The sequence below is a fragment of the Crinia signifera genome, chromosome 2, assembly GCF_055691185.1.
Source record: "Crinia signifera chromosome 2, ASM5569118v1, whole genome shotgun sequence".
Classification (NCBI taxonomy): Eukaryota; Metazoa; Chordata; class Amphibia; order Anura; family Myobatrachidae; genus Crinia; species Crinia signifera.
In genome coordinates, this window is record NC_139218.1 from 13,106,003 (window position 1) to 13,128,622 (window position 22,620).

Below are 22,620 nucleotides of genomic sequence, written 5' to 3' on the forward strand. Positions count from 1 at the left end.
GTGTAGGGATAGGCTGCAGAGAGGGAGGGTGAGGCAAAAGTAGGTGGGTTATGGTTAGGCTGCAGGGGGTGTAGGGATAGGCTGCGGAGAAGGAGGGTGAGGCAATAGTAGGTGGGTTATGATTAGGCTGCAGTAGGGTTAGGCTGCGGAGAGGGAGGGGTAGAGTTAGGCAGTAGTGGGTGGGTTAGGCTGCAGGGGGTGTAGGGTTAGGCTGCGAAGAAGGAGGGTGAGGCAATAGGAGGTGGGTTATGATTAGGCTGCAGTAGGGTAAGCCTGCGGAGAGGGAGGGGTAGGGTTAGGCAGTAGTGGGTGGGTTAGGCTGCAGGGGGTGTAGGGTTAGGCTGCAGAGAGAAAGGGCTAAGGTGAGGCAGTAGTGGGTGGGTTAGGCAGTAGTGGGTGGGTTAGGCTGCAGGGGGTGTAGGGTTAGGCAGTAGTGGGTGGCTTAGGCTGCAGGGGGTGTAGGGTTAGGCTGCAGAGAGAGAGGGCTAAGGTGAGGCAGTAGTGGGTGGGTTAGTGTTGGGCTGCAGGGGGTGTAGGGTTAGGTTGCAGAGAGGGAGAGTTAGATTTTTGCACTGAAGGTCGATACACACTGCTGGATTTTGAGCTAAAAACAGGTCACTTTTGGTGTTTGGCGCTACTTTCAGCTCAATATCCCCCAGCGTGTATGTATGGCCCAGCAGTGCGCACTGGCGCTCCTGCATCATCACAGGCCATCAGGTGGTTTTACCAGCCAGCCGAGTGAAACACTGTTTATAGCATTGTACTATGGAAAGTGGTTCACCCCCTTGTGAAAATCTCTGGGACGGCGAAAATCGTTCAGTGTGGATTTCACATCATCGCTCCTCAAAAAATTCTGTGTGCATGAGGCTTAAGGGTGAGGGATATGTTAGGCTGTTGGGGGGGGGGGCTAGTGTGAGGCATTGGTGAGGAGGGTTACATTCCAGCACCCCTACTGCCGGCGTTCCGTAAGTATTTTGCTTACATGGACATTTGGCTTCACAGTATCCAGCGGAACCTTCTCTGGTGCCGATGTTTGAGCCGCAGAGCACGGTGACAGCCTATATACCACAGTGAGCAGAACCACAGGTGACTAACCAGCCCGCTGGAACTGTAATGACAGTTATGTTAGTAAATATTGCAGTGGAAAGCACTTGGAATATGTTCTCGCTGACATATATTAAATGTTATCGGAGGATCTGACACCAGTGATTTTCCACTAGCTATCTGCGGTCAATCAATGCTGACTGTGATTTAGATCAAACGTTACTGGAACATCCCAGAGCTGCTGAAATCAATGACAATTACCTGCAGCACATAGAGCTGCTGTGGGATGCGCTGCGCAGGGTAGCGCTTCTCTGCACGCCAAACCTTACAACCCTCCCGAAACAGTGCTTCTCAAACTCGGTCCTCAGTTCACGGTTTCCAGGTCACCCGGCAGGTGCACAGGTGCACTCATTACTCACTGACACATGTGGAGCTAATTACTTCACTTGATTCTGTGAGGAGACCTGCAAAATGTGCACTGTGTGGGGTCCCGAGGACCAACTTGAGAACCTGTGCACAAGATTATGTGGTATACTAAAGTGCAGTGGTTCGGAATTGCCCGAAGCAAACAATAAGATATGGTTGCTATGGGCTACATCTTTAGAATGTACCCCTTTGTGTCGGTCTTCCTATTTGCAGTTACTCTTGGATCTGCGAGTGTGTGTATAATCTATAGATGTACGCACACCTATATACTGTAATTGTACACGATCACACTCATACACACATGCATGCTTTTACGCACAATTATAATTAAAAAGAAACACACACAAACTGATTGCAGACGCACAACCCTTCACACCGCCCTTCCCAGCGCAACGCCAACGCATCAACAACCTCACACCAGTCAGTAGTGTAAGTTTATGTATATTCAGAAAAGAAACAAAATAACAGGACTCTGCAATAGGATAAAATAAAAGGTCGGGACTGTGACATGGGATTATAAATGGTCCCAGCAGCTTATTGTAGGAAAAATGTAATTAGCATACATAATATATAACAGCGCAGCTGAAGAAACATGGTGGCGATTCTCTCAAGGCTGACGGTTAAACGCTTCGACGTACAGTAACACGGATGGGGGAAGATAAACAACAAACACGCTCTGCAGGCACCGCGTTACGCCGATAGGGGGGTGTGGCCGTTGGGATAGGAGGCCAATGGGAAAACATCACATGGGATCGCTAAAACTGGCAAGCTTTACATGGCGCGATCAGAGACACAACGTTGCGCCAACCAAATTTGACACCTCACGATGGCATCCGTATCTACCTACAGTATGGCTCAAATTGACGCCACTCCCAAGTCATTCTTACCTTCTGTACTTGCAGAACCATTACCTGCATTTGGGTTAAACAAAACATTTCTGCCGGGTCTAAGGTCAGATGTATCAAGCTTCAAAAAGTGATAACGTGGAGAGTGATGTACAACCAGCCAATCAGCTCCTAGCTGTCATCTCTCACACCCAGCCTGTAACACAAGGCTTGATAAATCTGGTCCCTAATCCTTGAATGTCGCTTCCCGAAAAATCACGTCGGCAGAAGAAGATCAGAGCACAGTTTGGACAGACGCTCTTCAAAGAACAATAGCGTCAACACGTCTGACTGAAGCCCTTCTCGCCGCTCAATGAACAATGGCGTCAACACGTCTTCTCGCTACTCAACAAACAAAAGGGTGGAACTGTAGCCAAAGTGACAAGGGCTAAGAAACTACGACAACATACTAAACACAAACAAACTATTAAATCAATATAACTAGTTTCCAGCCCGTCAGTAATGTCAGTGCGGGCGAATGTGCGTCGAAACTGACCAACAATTGAATTGCTCAGTTGAGTACTATTTGGTCACCGGCATGCAAAACACTTGAAATTTCCCCATAGAGCTGAGGAGCAGCATCAGTCTTTATTTACATAAGATAAAGGAACAGATTCCCATCACAGCTAACTATTATCTCTGTGTGTTTATCAGTCGCACATCACCCGCAGATTCAGGCACCGCTCTAATGCCAAATGAGTGAGAACCAAACAATTAGGATGCAGCCACAGCACACTTACCCTAGGGTGCAGCCACAGCCCACTCAATAAGGGGTGCCAAGGCCCACTCACTGTACGATACGCCCACAGACTGCTCCCTGTAGGACACGCCCACAGACTGCTCCCTGTAGGACACGCCCACAGACTGTTTCCTGTAGGACACGCCCACAGACTGCTCCCTGTAGGACACGCCCACAGACTGCTCCCTGTAGGACACGCCCACAGACTGCTCCCTGTAGGACACGCCCACAGACTGCTCCCTGTAGGACACGCCCACAGACTGCTCCCTGTAGGACACGCCCACAGACTGCTCCCTGTAGGACACGCCCACAGACTGCTCCCTGTAGGACACGCCCACAGACTGCTCCCTGTAGGACACGCCCACAGACTGCTCCCTGTAGGACACGCCCACAGACTGCTCCCTGTAGGACACGCCCACAGACTGTTCCCTGTAGGACACGCCCACAGACTGTTCCCTGTAGGACACGCCCACAGACTGCTCCCTGTAGGAAACGCCCACAGACTGCTCCCTGTAGGACACGCCCACAGACTGCTCCCTGTAGGACACGCCCACAGACTGCTCCCTGTAGGACACGCCCACAGACTGTTCCCTGTAGGACACGCCCACAGACTGCTCCCTGTAGGACACGCCCACAGACTGCTCCCTGTAGGACACGCCCACAGACTGCTCCCTGTAGGACACGCCCACAGCCTTTACATACAGCTACTCCTCCATCCCTGGAGGTCACATGTGAAGCACGTTGACCAGTGAAGATTTGGGCGCGCAGAGCCTCTACGTCAGCAGTTCCGGCAGCTCGCTGTAATACTCCGTCCCCCTGTCATGGAATTACATTACTTCTACATGACCAGCTCATTTGCACGTGCAACCCACCACAGGCCCACAACAAAGACTATAATTAATCTCATTTATTGAATCTAAATCAATTGTGCATTTTTAGGAACCATATTGCGAGATAATTAAAGCGAGCAGCTCCAAACATTTATCAATAGAGTCATTAAAGAAATATTCCTGGGGACATGCATTAGGTTAATGAGAAGCAGAGGCAAGGTTATTATTTGCTTAGAGCGTAATGGGACGGTAGGAACCTCTCATGTGCGTTACAATGAAATCACAGGAGGCGGATCAGGGAGACGCCACAGCCGGCTCCTGTAACAATTGTCCATGGATGCAGATACAGTAACTGACATGCATCTGGCAAGATTTGGTCTGTATCTTAGTGCTGAAATACAGACTAATCTGTACTAGAGAATCCAAAGCAAAGAGCGACACCCCAGGCAGCAAAGAGGTACTGCAGGGGTTTTGAAAGGTGCAGGGTACTAGAATTATCACTATATGCCCTGCCAATATATGGCCAGTGCCACATATAGCAACATGTACAGGTTCTCCTGCGGTGCGCTGTGTCATTACACTGTACGCCGTATACATAATGCATTAGAAATACTTTAATAATAGACAATCGGATCATTTATTCCTGCAAATAGGCCCATATATAATATGCAGGTCATTGGGGCTATATAATATGACAGTCATTGCAATCATTTACACGCAGGTCACCGGGGGCTGATGATCAGTGTAGATAACACTTGTATTCCAGAGAGCCATCCATTACCACATAGTGCCTCGTGCCTCAGTGACACCTCTCCAGCACCTGGCTACTCCTCACAGGATCCCGGAAATGTGGAATATGTAATGTGAGCAGAACCATGGGAAGGAGCCGAGGAGGAGGCTGCTGCTATAAATCACCACTTGACATTATTGCCCTCTAATGAAGTCATTATTGATATTATGTATGGTACATTACACTAACAGCTCTCGCCCCATACATAACCTCTGGCGGTAACCTCTTCCTGCCTGGAGGTGCTTTACACCTCCTGCCTCCATAAGCATGCCCGTCACATGGATGGAAGGATGGATGGATGCAGCATTGATTTAGCTTGGGGACAGACAACAGGTTGCAGCGTTCATGATAAGTATCAAGGGGTCTGGAACACAACAACAATTGTCCTGCGAGCCTAGCTTCCCGATCACACGCACACAATACAGAGAGCATATCAGTGACAGCAGCCACAGCCCGGTGCTACTTATACCCCTTTCACACCAGCCTAAATTCCCGGTTTGGGTCCGGGAAAAACCCGGGACTAGCTCTGGTGTGAAAGGTTCCAGGGACAAATTCCCGGGTTAATTTGCTGGCAATTCAACCCTGCTCCCGGGTCCTTCCAGGGTTCCTGGCTGGTGTGAAAGGTGCAGGGACAGGTCCCTGCTTCCCGTGTTGCCTCTGCTAGTGCTGATTTGCTAGCAACTTCCTGTTGTGGTGGACACTTAAGGTGCACGGGGGGAGATATATTGCTTAGCAATATATTGCCCAGTGTCTCCTTTGCATCAGCGACCAGAGATGGTCGCTGATGAAAAGGAACCTCTGCTGGGGGAGCAACAGAGGTAATTAGCTGGTCGCAGGAGCAAGCTCCTGCGACCAGCGATTACAATGGGGCAGAAAATGGGAGCACGCACCCGGCAATTTATCGCCGGGGCACACTCCCATCACTGGCAATATGGTCGCCTGCGACCATATTCCCAGCGATTATAGCCCCTATCGCCCCCGTGTGTACACAACATTACAGACACAACCAGAGGCAGCATACAGCGTGCAGGGAGACAGTGTGTATGTTCTGTGGCACCACAGACCCCAGAAGTGCGTTTTAACCCCTGAAAGCCTGCAATGTGTGCCATGTCTTGGACAAATGAGGAGGTGAGAGAGCTATTAATCATTAGAGGGGAAGATGCTTTCATATGCCTTTTAATTTGTTTTATACAAGTAAACAGAGGCTTAAACACTACAAATGTTTTGTGTCTTAATTATTAATAATCAATAATCTAATGTGAGCCTAAAAAAGGCCATTTTCAATGCTATTCTCATAGAAATGCAGGGCCATCCCGGGTTCAGTGTGAAAGGTGCCGATCCGGGTTGTCCGTGCTTCAAAAGCATGTGTGAATGGGTCCCAACCCGGGAATGTCCCTGCTTGTCCATGGAATTTAATTCCCGGGTTTTGTCTCTGCATTTCTTGTGTGAAAGGGGTATTACACTCTATATTCCCTATCACATGTACACATACATTACAGAGAGCGTCTCATGCTGCGTTCTCATTGCTGCCCCTGCAAAATCCCGGGTTTTTCTTGCTGGATTTTTGGGGGGGGCACAGAGCTTGTCAGCTCAACAGATCCCTTCACACTGCACCTCAGACCCGGGAATTTCCCGTGTCTACCCCTTTCACACTGCTTTCCATGGTCTGCCTTCCAACAAGTGTGTGGAATGTTATAGCAGCTTTGATTGGGTGTTGGAAAATTTGTACAAATTGCTGTGATAGGCTGTTTAAAAGCAGCTTTTATTGGCTGGCTAAAGATGATGTCACATATCACATGATTACATCCCGATGAGCTCGTTTTTGTGTGAAAAACCCGGGTCTGTGCTGTTCACACTGCCATACACCCGTGTATTACCCAGGAAAAACCCTGCAAAAAACCCGGGTGTAATTCCAGGGGCATCACACCCGGGAATTTCACAAAGACCATTTCACACTGAGACACGGGAATTTTCTGCTTGCCCCGGAAATACCCGGGTTTTTGTGGCAGTGAGAACGGGGTATCAGTCACATCAGCCCCTGCCCCAGTGGTGCTTACACTCTATATTCCCTATCACATAACCTCTAAAATTCTACTACCAACTATAATCTCCCTGAAACTAGTTTTCAAAAGTAGGCAAGTATGGTGTGACTATAATACCCTTGATGTCAGCCAGTGTCTCCGGCAGATTACACTACACACCGTATTAACACAGCAAAACTACATCAGTGAGATATAACTTAGAAACCTTCCGCGGGAAACGATGGAGGGGGTTCGATATGAAATTATTAATATGGTAAAAGTTGCTGTGATCTGTCTGGGATGAAGCAGCAATAATATTTTATTCATATTGGATTTTGGTGTCTGTAGTTAATGTGAAGTCTTTAATGTACAAGGCTGATCCCTACTAGTCCTGTGACACAGACAGCGAGCGCTTAATGCAGTCATGGGGGGACTGGACTCTCAGCAGCGCTGACTTATTCCTCTGGGCTCAGCCCTGCAATCTTCCTATAGGAAACTAGCCAGCATTATGGCGTTGCAGAGCTGCAGAGCAGCGGGGGTTTGTACTGGCAGAGCGTAGCAGTAAAGTAGTAAGTGTAGTGCAGAGGTTTGCAGCACAGTGCTGAAACAATGTGCGATCACTGAAATGCAATAAAGTGGGGGGGGGGGGTGAAGAGAGTGTTTTTAGGGGTGTTCCTTACTGAGCAGAGAGGCCACATGGGCATTTTAACTGTGCAAAAGGCACCAAAAGCTCACAGAACCGGTGGTACACTAAAGTTCTATCACCAATAAGTTCTATGTTAAAACCACCGTTCTAACCTACAGTACAGCAGATGTAAATGTAACTGCACAGCGATTAACTCCCGTTAGTTGCATCATCTCAGAACCTGATACCGTGTTTCCCCGATAATAAGACACTGTCTTATTTTTTTTTCCAGTCCAAAAACACCAAAGGGCTTATTTTTGGGGTAGGGCTTATTTTAGCTCCTCAGTCCTTCTTTTAGCTACATCATGCCCCTCAATCTCCTTATACTTTAAGCACACCTGCCGATTTCCTTTCCTTCTGCATTTTTCAGCCACTCAGCCTTTCCTCCGCCGCCGCTCAGTCACTCCCCTCCCGTCTGTGAACAGACGCCACTCAGTCCTTGAGGTGCGCAGTGACGTCACATGCACAATGCATCCCTGGGACCGCTGATGCGAGCAGAGGCTTCAGCGGTACCAGGGCTGCTACCGTAGCAGCAGCATCCATTTCATGCGGGTGGGTGGGGGGGGGGGTTAGCGGAGCTGGGAGTTTAGCACAGGGACTGGGCAAAATGGGGATTAAGCTAGGGCTTATTTTCAGGGTAGGGCTTATTTTGGACCGTTGTCCAGAAATAAGGGTAGGGCTTATTATTGGGGTAGGTCTTATTATCAGGGAAACAGGGTACATACTGTAGCCCCCTAAATTGTAGGTTATAAATAACAGTCATTGGGGGTAACATAGTAATGTAGTACTTAAGGCTGAAAAAAGATGCTAGTCCGTCGAGTTCAACCTATCTGACTTGAGTAAAGGTCCATATACACTGGCCGACTATGATGTCAATCATCGCTGCGGGGAAAGCCGCTCAGTGAATACACACTGAGCGACTTTCCCCCTCCCCGGCGCCGACGGAGGGGGGAGGATGGCGTTGCATAGCGCAGCGCTATGCAAAGCCGTCCTGAAAGCCGCTCATCTGCTGGTATAACCAGCAGATGAGCGGCTTTCCCGGCGAGGATGCGGGAGCGCGCAGCAGCGCTCATCGCCAGGCCATACACACTGGGCGGCTTTGAGCTGAAAGCTGCTGTTTTGAGCGGCGTTCAGCTCAAAGTCGCCCAGTGTGTATGGGCCTTAAGTCATATCTATAGGTTTCCCTTAGTAGCCAAAATGCATCCAGTTTTACTTTAAATTCATTAACCATAATTGCTGTAACCACCCCCACCAGCAAAGAGTTCCAGAATTTAACTGCTTTAATGGTGAAGAATCCTCTATATTCAGTACGGAATTTATTTTCCTCGAGACTCAGTACATGCCCGCGTGTCCCACAGTGGCGAAACAATAGCCCACAGACCCCGCACTGGGAGGCGCTGAGTTAAGTGTGGGTGCCAGCAGGGCTATTGATACGTGGACCAGCTTGCCTAACCCTTCAAATGTGCCGCCGCCAGAACCGCAAATCTCCTTTCCTACTGTCCGGGCGCACCTCCTGGCTCCTGGTAATGCAAATGACTGTCACAAAATGGCTGCCCCCTTACAACAGACACTTTTTCAGGATGCTAGAGGAGGCAGAAGCCTCCTTTAGTATCCTCAAAAACGGTCTGCTGTTAGGGGGCAGCCATTTTGTGATAGTCATTTGCATTACCAGGAGCCAGGAGGAGCGCCAGACCGTAGGAAAGGAGATTTGTGGATCCGGAGGCGGCAATTTGAAGGGTAAACATTTTTGAGGCGGCACATTTGAAGTCAAAATGTGACTATGTATAAAAAAGAAACAGTACAAAAAGCAAGAGGGGGGGGGATTTGAGGATGGTTTTGCCCATTTGCGTACATATTTGTCTTGCTAATAATGTGCGTTGTTTCCTTTTTGAATCAGAAGTTAGAACATTACCAGGAAAAACTGTGGTAGGTAAAAATCTCCCAAAATCTGGAAGCCAAGTGCTATTTTGAGGTGTTGCGTATCAAAGTGACAGTGTTTTCTGAAGCTGCGATAACAGTGCAATTTACACCAATGAGCAGCGTGGAAATCATCTGCCAGCTCAGTCTGACAGCAGCGCTGAGAGAAGGAATATTAATAAAACGTCTTGCAAAATATCTGATCGGTTAGCGTGATTCATCGTCTCCCAGGGAACGCTTCCTCCAAACACATCCCGATTTAACATACAGATTCATTTCAATTTCCTTTTACAATCTTTTCATTTGCCGTAGAGCGCAGACAAATTAAGTGTTTAATAGATGCAGCGCATAAAGGACCATGTATATTCAGTGTTACCTGTCAGGGGAGAAGCGAGGACTTTTATATACCCGACACCTGTCCTCCTGTCTGCTGGGAATGGCGTCGCTTCCAGATCTGGCTTCAGCGCTGATCCGCAGATCAAACGGTTCAACAGTATCGATGTAGTCAGTCCGCGCCGCAAACGGCTTGGTTCTGGCACTCACTTATGTAAAATATCCATTAGCAGCCAGTACGAACGTACGCGCCTTGCGATTGGTGGGCTGGTGTACCACCATTCACAAGGCGGGATCTGGTTGACTCGCAAGGATGCGAATTGGCATCCGAGCAAATAACACCCACAATCACAAGAAAGCAGCCTAGGAATTCACTAGTGACATCACTGAGGCAGCTACACGAATACCTGGAATATTATTCAAAGTGCCATAGTATATCAGCATAATGGATCTAGAGTCTCTGGTACCAAGTTTGGGGTGACATTCCAATTATTATAATTATTCCTTATTTATATGGCACCACTAATGAGCCTTTACAGTTTAAGACTATGTAGGACAAGTACAAATTCATCTACATCAGCAAACGACACTGATGTAAGAATTAGGGTGGTAGACTACTGAGGGATTAGATGCCGTCAAAGAGAGTATGGAGTAAAAGACGGTTTAAGTAAGAGTTGGAAAAGCACGTGAGGAGAGAGGGCCCTGCTTGTGAGAGCTTACATTCTAAAAGGGGAGGGGCGGATGGGCAGGAGTGACACAGATAGGCTAGACACTTATAACCCGCTGCCTCTCCCTCTTCACCCTCTGCTTCCCTCTTCCATCCCAGTCACAAAATAGGAGGCTCCCAGAATTGTACCTCTGTAAAATCCTGGTAGTAACCCATTGTGAGAATTATATACGGCTGGTATGACACAATGTACTGCCTTGTGCAGAGACTAATTAGCATAGTGTGCCACATATTAGCATAAAGAGCCAAAGGCTGGAATGAACCAAGATCAAAAAAAACAAGAAACCTGATAAAATGAGTCACAACTTGCATTTGCGTCCAAATTGTAATGAGGTCCAATAAAGTAAAGTCATCAATAGAACGTTGGTCTCCAATCACTGTACGGCATAGATATTGCCAGTATCTCTGGTATCACAGTATATAAAGGCCCGTACACACTGGGTGATTTTGAGCTGTTCAGTTTTACTGTTTGAGCTGCTTCCAACTCAAAAAGCCGCCCTGTGTGTAAATTAAAAAAAAAAAAATATGTGTAAAAATAGATTATATTTCCTTATGTTAAACATCATTATATTATGTTAAACATCACAGGTCATTATGATGAATAAAAACTAGCTTGGCAATTTTCACACCGATTTTGACAAATTGCCTTGGCTGTCTCACGCGCTCCGGCTGACGCCGGGTGGCAAAACCCCACACAGCCAAAAGCCGTGCCGTACACAGTAGTTACCAATGGACAGGATTGTGTCCATTCACAAGGGTCAGTCACGGCCTGGCCGCCGGATTTCACCACTGGAAAGGACGGCTGCCGGTCTGTGGCCATCGCGACCATTGTAAACTCCTGTGTGCGGCACGGCTTCTTGGCTGCATCAGCCGGAGCATGTGAAACAGCCCACAGGGTTAAGGTGCCCCCACACACGGTGTGATGACTGCATAGTTTGGAACTTTTTAGTTCAGAACGCATGGCATGTAGTACAAATCGCACGGTGCGCACCTTGGCTTGTGATTCAATGTGATCATATATCACAAAGTACAACACGTATGTGCAGGCAGTACGCGGTGTACTAGATCACATCACATCTAGTTCAGTCGCATCGAACGCACATCTCACCGCGTGTGTGGGCACCTTAACAGGGCGTACTTACAGTATGGTTCAATGTCGTTTATTTTTCTATTCGATTTTGCTAATATAAGCAAAATTAAATCAAAATGTAATGATCGAATTGATCCTGATTCAATACCGCAGGCCCCAGGCATCAGGATCAAATGCATTTGATTTTGATTCTATTTTGCTTATATACCGTGTGTACGCCCTATAAATCAAATGTGAATTGATCCCGATTGGATGGAATAGAAAGTAAATTGCACCGTGTGTACACTACGTCTGATGAAACATCTTCATGACATCATCACTACCTACAGGTCAGCCGGACCCCAACTATGTCAAAGCATCACCCCTACTGTAGCCTACAACCATCATTTACAGAGTCTGCCAAGCATACAGCTAATGGGGATACCAGTATGGACGTCAATAATACATTAGCATTGAGGGAGTGTGACACAATGATTTGCTAATTCCAACTAGCTGATGAAATACCATGATCCGGCCCAGCCAGGCAGCGGCTGTGGTCAGATTCTCAGTACAGTGGCGGGTGGGAGTTGGTGATTGTACCGGCTATATTTGCACACATCAGGAACGGACATTAATACCTACAGGTGCTGTATAATTCACATTCAAGCTGACTATATCAATACTATTAAACTGTACATAGACAATACTATGTCCTCAGGCCCAACAGAGCAAAGCAGTGTAATTGGCTGGGGCATTGTGGTGTTATAATACGCCAATATGATATATAGCCGCTGTCTATGGGGACGTTACAATTCTGGATTTTGGAAGTGCAGATTTCCACACACATCTCAACTAATTCTAAGGAAGCCTCCTCCCGCGATTCTCCAATCATCCATAATGAACGCCGCGATGTATCACAATGATACCCCTTTCACATTGTCAAAATAACCCAGGTTATTGCCGGGTCTAGGTGCAGTGTGATAGCCCCAAAGAGAAATAACCTGGGTCCAGCAACCAGGATGAAATAATTTAATGCAGGTCAGACGTGTTTGAATGTGCAGTGCGAAAGGGTCTGACACGGATTATTCAACCCAGCGATCAGCAAAAGGCGCCGATTGGCTGTTCCTGTGTCTCCTTTTCACACCTCATCTTTGTGATATTCACAGTGTGTACATGTGTGAGGCAGGTACAGTGTGAAAGGGGCCAACCCAGGTCAAAAGTGCACTGTGAAAGGGTCTTACCCAAGTTGGACCTGTGTTCAAAATTCCGGGTAGGACCAGAGTTTGCGATGTGAACAAGATATCACAGCAGTATCAGAAGACCGTATAGGTGCCAAACTCTATCCAGTGTTCCCGGCCTACAGAGAAATGTCTGTAAAGTGATTTTTCAGTGTTTTCTATACACATTTGCAAAACTCTTTTGGATGCACCTGCAAGGTCAGGAGTACAGCGCCTGCCCCGCATCATTTAACCCATTCTGGAGCGTTTTAGAAACTGCAGAGATTTTCAAAGGACGATAAAAGAGATATGAAACAATTATCCCGTTCCCTTTATCTGCTGTTCTCATTTAAACTGCTCCCATTGTTCAGCTGCAGCCATAACTCTCTTAGCACAGAGGCCTAATGGTACAATGCGGCATGCACAATGCAGTCACAGATATACAGCTGCAAGACAAACGCACAAAATAAATACATTCAACACTGAATAAATATATAACAACCTTCTAAGAAAGACCTTGACAGCGCAGCGCGGGACCCGCCCCCCCGGGATGGGAAAGGTCGCTGCGGCCGAGGGAACCGGAGACGGTTATTAGAGGAAATCTAATAAAAGGGCTTCCAAAGGCAAAATAATAGCTTTGTGATAATGAGCGCAGATTAAATGCTTTTCTGAAGTTATCGGCGCCTTGTAAAAAAAAAAAAAAAAAAGAGCTTAGAGCTGCCATAAATTGTGAAGGAACTATTGGTCTCTAAGGACGGGGCGTAAGTGGCTGCTTAATTAGGTAATGCTGGATAATTTGTCAGCCGGCTGCGAGGAAACGGGGAGGGAGCTGCCACCGCCTCTCGCCCCCCACCCCAAAATAAATACACGTAACCAAATAAACAGACGTGATGCCAGGGGTCACGGACTGAAACTGTAGGTTGTCAGCACAGTGATACGTTCATGCACCCTCTGTTTCCTAGCACAGTGCCCACGATTTTGATCGTAGTACATCTTATACAATCGCAATACAGCGGCATGCGATGCGATGCAATTCGATTTTTAATTGTACAAGCACCCTGATGGGTGCTTTCAATGTTAAATACACCCCCATTGGCAACGCCACCCCCACTATCACGCTTGCGATTATCAAATCGCAAGCGTGGCGAGCCCGCGAGGGGCGGCGGTACGCGTCCTCCGACCTTTTCATACCCCCACTATCCACATCGGCGTGGAGTTGATTTTAGATAGTGTGGCGAGCGCAGCGAGCCACCAAACCCAAAGCGTGGCTTTGGGTTGGCGTTGATAGTGGGGGTGGCATTGACAACGGGGGTGCATTTAACATTGTAAGCACCCATCAGGATGCTTGTACAATGAAAAATCAAATCGCATGCCATCTTCTGGCATGCAATGCTATGCGATATTTTATTGTACAAGCACTCCTGTAAATTTAACATAAATATTGCATCGCACACCTCTAAGTATGGTATGCGATGGGCGCCGTGCTAGGAAACAAGTACCAACAAGTCTAATGCTGGGTACACACAAGGACGATATGGCCCAAAACGAGCCAATTTAGATACAATCTCGACCGATTGTATGTAAATCGGCCGTGTTTTGGGCCATTTCGCTGCCCTTTTGATGCGATCCCGATCTGCGGCACCGCGGGTCGTTATGTCGTTTCTGAGATCCTGCCTGCAGCAGGTAGGATCTCAGAAACAACCATTGTAGTGGTTGCAGGCCGCGATCGGATCGCGATCACATCTGGAGCTTTTTCTGTGCCGGTCGGCGGCTCCTTCAGCTCATGAGTGGGTCGTATGTTCCTGTGACGACCGTCTCACGAGCAGGATCGTCCTGGTGTGTACCCAGCATTACTATCAGCGCAAACTAATGAACAGATTCAGACCTGCTCGTTGAGCAGCGAATTCGGCCCCTGTGTCGACGGTGGGGAGTCTGAATCCAGGGCGCACACAGCCTGGTTGACAGGCAGGGGGTGGATACAGTACCAAGCGTTTCATGGCTGTGCCCACAAAAATGGTGGGTGCATTTACAAATGGAAACGCTGGCCGGGCGCCAGGGAATGAAGGTATAGCTCAGTCATTAAGGCGACATGCACACTTGACACAGGCAAAGGGTCGACATGGAAAATGCCGACGCATGAAAAGGTCAAGAGGAGTTTTTCACATTTTCTTGCTGTCAATGACGTCACCTGACCGCGGGAATCCCCAATTAGTGTACACTTTACCGTTCCCATTTATGTTTACACTGCCCGGCTAAGCATCATTACTCCGCCAATCCCAGGGATTTTCTTGCTAAATTGCGGAAATAAATTATTTGTTTTTTTTTTTACTGGCAAAACAAGAAAATCATCTTAAATGGCGCAGTTACAGGAAGAGGCAGCTAAAAGCCTTACGGCAAACAAATCAGAGAGAACGAGCGATTACACAACGGTAATAAAGTGTATTGATTGGTTGGCTGATACACCGCGAATTGTTAGAACATTAAGCTGACAATACAGGAATATTACAGCGTCCTCACAAAAGTTTATTCCCAAATTTATTATAGTCATGTCAACCTATTTCACATGTCGACGAAGCCCTGTCGACCTATATGCATGTCGACCTAAATAGGGTCAACCTTGTGACCATATCCCCCCTGCAAGAGCCTTGTGACACCCCAGGGTGCGGATGCACACAGTTTTGGGAATGGGCTACACATTACTTCATGTTATCCCTCTCTCCAGCTATGAGCAAACTCTGCCATATTTTTGGACGTTATGTCAACAGTGAACATACTGACATTCCCAATGTCGACATGATCAATATGTCGACACTGGATGGCAAAACTCACAGTATCAACATCCAGGGTTATGTTCAGAGCTATAACAGTTGAGAAATATTGCGTAGACATGCCAACTGTCAACATACACATTCTGACCATGTCGACGTTCTGTGTGGTTATATTGTACCGGACCCTATTTCAGAACATGTTTGCAGCCTCGTAAAGTCCCAAATGATCCCATACCCAGGCGTGCTTACAGCACACAGCCTCTGCTTTAGAACAGAGTCATCAATTTACTACATTGTGAAAGGGTTGTCACACTGAGAGAAAACAGAGGCACTCTGGGAAAGAGAAGGCAAACAAGGGAACTGTACTAAAAGGTCAGCAAGGTCTTATATATTTATCTAGATATAAATATGCGCATTACAGGACTATGAAGAGAGAACATAAAAAAGTCCATAACGTGTATGAGAATCTCATGTGAGTTGGCGCTGGTACAGAGACGCAGCCTGGCCTGGGTCTTCCCATATCCCAGCTGGAATCACCCCTTGCAGTGCTGCCTATTATACTGTATAAAATAACTAGTGCTCTGTGTACATTAGATCTCAATAAAATCCAATCGCAGCGCCCTGTACTTACCATTAGTCACCACGCGTCCCCCGTGACGGCCCTTATCACATGTCCCCCCACCTCCTCTGGCCACAAGCTATGTTCTATTCCGGCTAATTAAGCCGGCACATTAACCCTTCGCCACCGGGCCCCCCTGGCTGTTGTGCTGACTAAGATCTGCGCTGTCTCATTTGCATCGAGCCAAGCGCGTTCTAAGCTCTTATCGAGTAGGTGTCACTATCTTAAATGGTCCTTAACCACATAACTCATTACTGAGTACACTCTTAAATTACCAAACCAATTAAGAAAAGCACCACAGTCATGGCGGGATAAAAGTGCACCCCGAGGGCGGCGTGCCTCCTAAATCATGGCAGGTATAACAGATTGCGGTGCTACATTATTCTATTATGACTTATCGCTCCCCGGAAACGGCAGGTGAGCGGCACAGTGCGGAGAGGGGACGGTAATGGGAGGACAGGGAATTGTAAAATGATAACTGCTGGTCTTTAGAGTGGGGCCGCTCCATTGACTGAATGACATTTTCCCAGCTAGGACAAGACAGATAGATTTTTTTTTTTGTACATCCAACAATTCAGGTCAGTAAATGTGTAACAAGATCTAGCTTAAGGCCTTTAACTGTCAGAGATCAGGAAGGTAAGCTGTGGAACGCTGGCTGTGGTGGAACCACAAGTCCCAGCATGTACATATCTTCTACAGCAGAGGTGGGAACATGCAGCTCTCCGGCCTCTGTGGAACCACAAGTCCCAGCATGTACATATCTCTACAGCAGAGGTGGGAACATGCAGCTCTCCGGCCTCTGTGGAAGCACAAGTCCCAGCATGTACATATCTTCTACAGCAGAGGTGGGAACATGCAGCTCTCCGGCCTCTGTGGAAGCACAAGTCCCAGCATGTACATATCTTCTACAGCAGAGGTGGGAACATGCACCTCTCCGGCCTCTGTGGAACCACAAGTCCCAGCATGTACATATCTTCTACAGCAGAGGTGGGAACATGCAGCTCTCCAACCTCTGTGGAACCACAAGTCCCAGCATGTACATATCTTCTACAGTACAGGTGGGAAAATGCGGCTCTCCGGCCTCTGTGGAACCACAAGTCCCAGCATATACATATCTTCTACAGTACAGGTGGGAACATGCGGCTCTTTGGTGTCTGTAGAACCACAAGTACCAGCATGTGCATGTCTTCTACAGCAGAGCTGGCAACATGTGGCTCCAAGGCTGCTGTGGAACCACAAATCCAAGGATGGACATATCTTTTACAGTACAGGTGGGAACATGCAGCTCTCCGTTCTCTGTGGAACCACAAATCCCAGTATGTACATATCTTCTACAGTGCAGGTGTGAACATGTGGTACCACAAGTCCCAGAATATACATATCTTCTACAATACAGGTGGAAACATACGTCTCTGTGGTTTCTGTGGAACCACAAGTCTCAGCACGTACATATGTTCTAGTTCTACAGTAGAGGAGGGAACATACGGATCCCAGGCCACTGTGGAACCACAAGTCCCAGCACTGTACATATCTTCTACAGTAGAGGAGGGAACATACGGATCCCAGGCCACTGTGGAACCACAAGTCCCAGCACTGTACATATCTTCTACAGTAGAGGAGGGAACATACGGATCCCAGGCCACTGTGGAACCACAAGTCTCAGCACGTACATATCTTCTACAGTAGAGGAGGGAACATACGGATCCCAGGCCGCTGTGGAGCCACAAGTCCCAGCAAGTACATTTCTTCTACATTACAGGTGGGAACATGCTGCTCTCCGGCCTCTGTGGAACCACAAGTCCCAGCATATACATATCTTCTACAGTACAGGTGGGAACATGCGGCTCTCTGGCGTCTGTAGAACCACAAGTACCAGCATGTGCATGTCTTCTACAGCAGAGCTGGCAACATGTGGCTCCAAGGCTGCTGTGGAACCACAAATCCCAGGATGGACATATCTTTTACAGTACAGGTGGGAACATGCAGCTCTCCGGCCTCTGTGGAACCACAAATCCCAGTATGTACATATCTTCTACAGTGCAGCTGTGAACATGTGGTACCACAAGTCCCAGAATATACATATCTTCTACAATACAGGTGGAAACATACGTCTCTGTGGTTGCTGTGGAACCACAAGTCTCAGCACGTACATATGTTCTACAGTAGAGGAGGGAACATACGGATCCCAGGCCGCTGTGGAACCACAAGTCCCAGCATGTACATATCTTCTACAGTACACGGGCTATGTAGGAACCTACGTCCTTCCAACTACAGGCAGCACACATGCCATACTACAGTGTACAGTATAGAGGAGGCTGGCAGTTACTACAGTACAACAAATCCCAGCATAACTCATTCTCTGGGGAGCAGGGCATTCTGGAATTTGTAGTTAGCATTGTGAGCCTACAGCAGCCAGTGACCATGTCTGAGGTTCCCCATCTGACACAGGACCGGACAGAGGTGTAGAATATTCTGGAGCACTTGGGTTTGGGTGTGGGCCTATATACTGTATATGAAATCCCGCGGGATAGCCTTTATGGTTAAGGTCACAGAACAATCCAATATACCAGCAGGTCCTAACTGGCAGCATATACAGATGCATTGTGCAGTACAGAGAGACCTCAGTGACGTACAGATACACTTATGGGTTCCCCGCACAAGTCACCACAGTACCACTGGCCCAGACCAGATACATGTCACAGAGAAAGCAACGTGGTGAGAAAGTACCCATTACACAGTGCAGCGATGCCTGGGCATGGCATGGGGGCTCATAACTGGCACCAGCACCGCAAATCACAGCCACAACCCCCCACAGTGCAGCCGGATACACCCAGAGAGCCTCCGTTATATACAGCGTTGCTGTCAGCTGTAGATCACTGCCTGCAGGGACATCCGAACATGTGGAACATCCCTGTACCGTGTAGCCAACTCCTCAGCAGTGCCACAGGCAGTAACTGTCTACATACACACTGTATATACATATAGCACACATACATATAAATCACACATATATATACACAGATATAGCACATTAGGTACAGATAAGTGGATGCTGCTGAGTAGACACTTCCGGCACACAGGCTACACATGCCGACACTCCAGGTCTACAGCACTATATGACAATAAGCCCCATTAGCTGTAGAGCGGGGGTCCCACGCGGTGTGCGCTGCATTGGGGATATAACTTACTGCCCCCCCCCCATATACGTGACACCAACAATGCCCCCACAACAGTAGTTATTACCCCATGTACAGTCACAAGCAGTTATTACTGCCCCATGTACAGACTTACCCCTCCACCCCAGCAGTTATTATTGCCCCATGTAGACTTACCCCTCAGTCCTAGCAGTTATTATTGCCCCATGTACAGACTGACTCCTTAGTCCTAGCAGTTATTATTGCCCCAAGCATGGACTTATCCCTCAGCTCTAGCAGTTAACTATTGCCCCTGGCCCATGTACACACTTACCCCTCAGTCCAAGCAATTATTATTGCCCTATGTACACACTTACCCCTCAGTCCTAGCAGTTATTAATGCCCCTGGGCCATGTACAGACTTACCCCTCAGTCCAAGCAGTTATTATTGCCCTATGTACACACTTACCCCTCAGTCCTAGCAGTTATTAATGCCCCTGGGCCATGTACAGACTCACCCCTCAGTCCTAGCAGTTATTATTGCCCCATGTACAGACTGACCCCTTAGTCCTAGCAGTTATTATTGCCCCAAGCATGGACTTATCCCTCAGCCCAAGCAGTTACTATTGCCCCTGGGCCATGTACAGATTTACCCCACAGCCCCAGCAGTTATTACCCCATACAGGGCACTCAGCCCCAGCAGTTATTATCCCATACAGGCACTCATTCCTCAGCCACAGCAGTTATTACCCCATAAAGGGCACTTACTCCTCAACCACAGCAGTTATTACCCCATACAGGGCACTAACCCCTCAGCCCCAGCAGTTATTACCCCATACATGACACTTACAACCCAGCCCCAGCAGTTTTTACCTCATAAAGGGCACATACCACTCAGCCCGAGCAGTTTTTACCCCATACATGGCACTTACCCCTCAGCCCCAGCAGCTATTATTACCCCGTACAGGGCACTAACCCCTCAGGTCCAGCAGTAACTACCCCATACATGGCACTTACCCCCTCAACCCCAGCAGTTCTTACCCCATACATGGCACTTATCCCCCCCCCCCAACCCCAGCAGTTCTTACCCCATACATGGCACTTACCCCTCAGCACCAGCAGTTATTACCCCATACATGGCACTTACCCCTCAGCCCCAGCAGTTATTACCCTCACTTACTCCTCAGCAGTTATTACCCAATACAGAACTAACCTCTCAGCCCCAGCAGTTATTACCCAATACAGGCACTTACCCCTCAGCCCCAGCAGTTATTACCCTCACTTACTCCTCAGCAGTTATTACCCAATACAGAACTAACCTCTCAGCCCCAGCAGTTATTACCCAATACATGGCACTTACCCCTCAGCCCCAGCAGTTATTACCCCATACATGGCACTTACCCCTCAGCCCCAGCAGTTATTACCCTCACTTACTCCTCAGCAGTTATTACCCAATACAGAACTAACCTCTCAGCCCCAGCAGTTATTACCCAATACATGGCACTTACCCCTCAGCCCCAGCAGTTATTATTACCCCATACATGGCACTTACCCCTCAGCCCCAGCAGCCAGATGCCCCAGATGCCCCAGCAGCCCCAGCAGCCCGCACTCCTCATCCTGCAGAGGGCCGCGGTGCCCGGGGCGGCTCCAGTCTCCTACAGTATATCCACAGGGTAAGGTGACCCCACTGCCACCCGGGTGTGATGATAATGATGATGATGGTGAAGAGAATAATCCTGCAGCAGCCCCGGCGGCGGGTGACAGCGCCCAGTCCAGGTGAGTCGGGTGTCGGAGCCCCGGGGCCCCCGCTGCTGTATACCGGGACTGGTCCGCACGCTGCCCGCTGTCTCCGGAGTGTCCGCCCGGCAGCCGCACGTGTTCCTCCCCCTCCATAGACCGAGCGGTCTCCGGGCAACCCGAGGACGCCGCCTCCGCCGGTACCCGGACGCCCCCTACCGGCGCTCTGTGTGTACTGCAGCCAGGGAGGGAGGATGCGGCAGCACAGGGGCCCTGATGGTGCGGCGGCGGCAGCCGGGATCCCGCAACACCGGGGATCCAACGCCGGGACTCCGGGTGCTGCAGCTATAGGGGTGATCTGTACTGTATCAGCAATATATATAGAGGGATACATACAGTCCCGGCAATGTATGGAAAGCTGCACCTCACCTGCATCATGTATATAGAGGGATACATACAGTCCCGGCAATGTATGGAAAGCTGCACCTCACCTGCATCATGTATATAGAAGGATGCATACTGTCCCGGCAATGTATGGAAAGCTGCACCTCACCTGCACCATGTATATAGAAGGATGCATACAGTCCCGGCAATGTATGGAAAGCTACACCGCACCTGCATCATGTATATAGAAGGATGCATACTGTCCCGGCAATGTATGGAAAGCTACACCTCACCTGCACCATGTATATAGAAGGATGCATACAGTCCCGGCAATGTATGGAAACCTGCACCTCACCCGCATCATTTATATAGAAGGATGCATACTGTCCCGGCAATGTATGGAAAGCTGCACCTCACCCGCATCATGTATACAGAAGGATGCATACTGTCCCGGCAATGTATGGAAAGCTGCACCTCACCTGCATCATGTATATAGAAGGATGCATACTGTCCCGGCAATGTATGGAAAGCTGCACCTCACCTGCATCATGTATACAGAAGGATGCATACTGTCCCGGCAATGTATGGAAAGCTGCACCTCACCTGCATCATGTATACAGAAGGATGCATACTGTCCCGGCAATGTATGGAAAGCTGCACCTCACCTGCATCATGTATATAGAAGGATACATACTGTCCCGGCAATGTATGGAAAGCTGCACCTCACCTGCATCATGTATATAGAAGGATGCGTACTGTCCCGGCAATGTATGGAAAGCTGCACCTCACCTGCATCATGTATACAGAAGGATGCATACTGTCCCGGCAATGTATGGAAAGCTGCACCTCACCTGCATCATGTATACAGAAGGATGCATACTGTCCCGGCAATGTATGGAAAGCTGCACCTCACCTGCATCATGTATATAGAAGGATACATACTGTCCCGGCAATGTATGGAAAGCTGCACCTCACCTGCATCATGTATATAGAAGGATGCATACTGTCCCAGCAATGTACGGAAAGCTGCACCTCACCCGCATCATGTATATAGAAGGATGCATACTGTCCCGGCAATGTACGGAAAGCTGCACCGCACCCGCATCATGTATACAGAAGGATGCATACTGTCCCAGCAATGTATGGAAAGCTGCACCTCACCCGCATCATGTATATAGAAGGATGCATACTGTCCCGGCAATATATGGAAAGCTGCACCTCACCTGCATCATGTATATAGAAGGATACATACTGTCCCGGCAATGTATGGAAAGCTGCACCTAACCTGCATCATGT

General features: G+C 48.4%; 1 protein-coding gene across 1 annotated transcript in view; it reads right to left on the reverse strand.

The window, feature by feature from the left end:
- Positions 1-21,119, reverse strand: part of IGSF11 (immunoglobulin superfamily member 11) — a 239,377-nt gene extending 218,258 nt beyond the window's left edge. The window contains exon 1 of the mRNA XM_083171565.1: positions 20,756-21,119. Within this exon, the coding sequence (XP_083027691.1) occupies positions 20,756-20,819 (64 nt within the window). The 5' untranslated portion in view covers positions 20,820-21,119. The remainder of the gene's footprint in view (positions 1-20,755) is intronic.
- Positions 21,120-22,620: the final 1,501 nt, after the last annotated feature.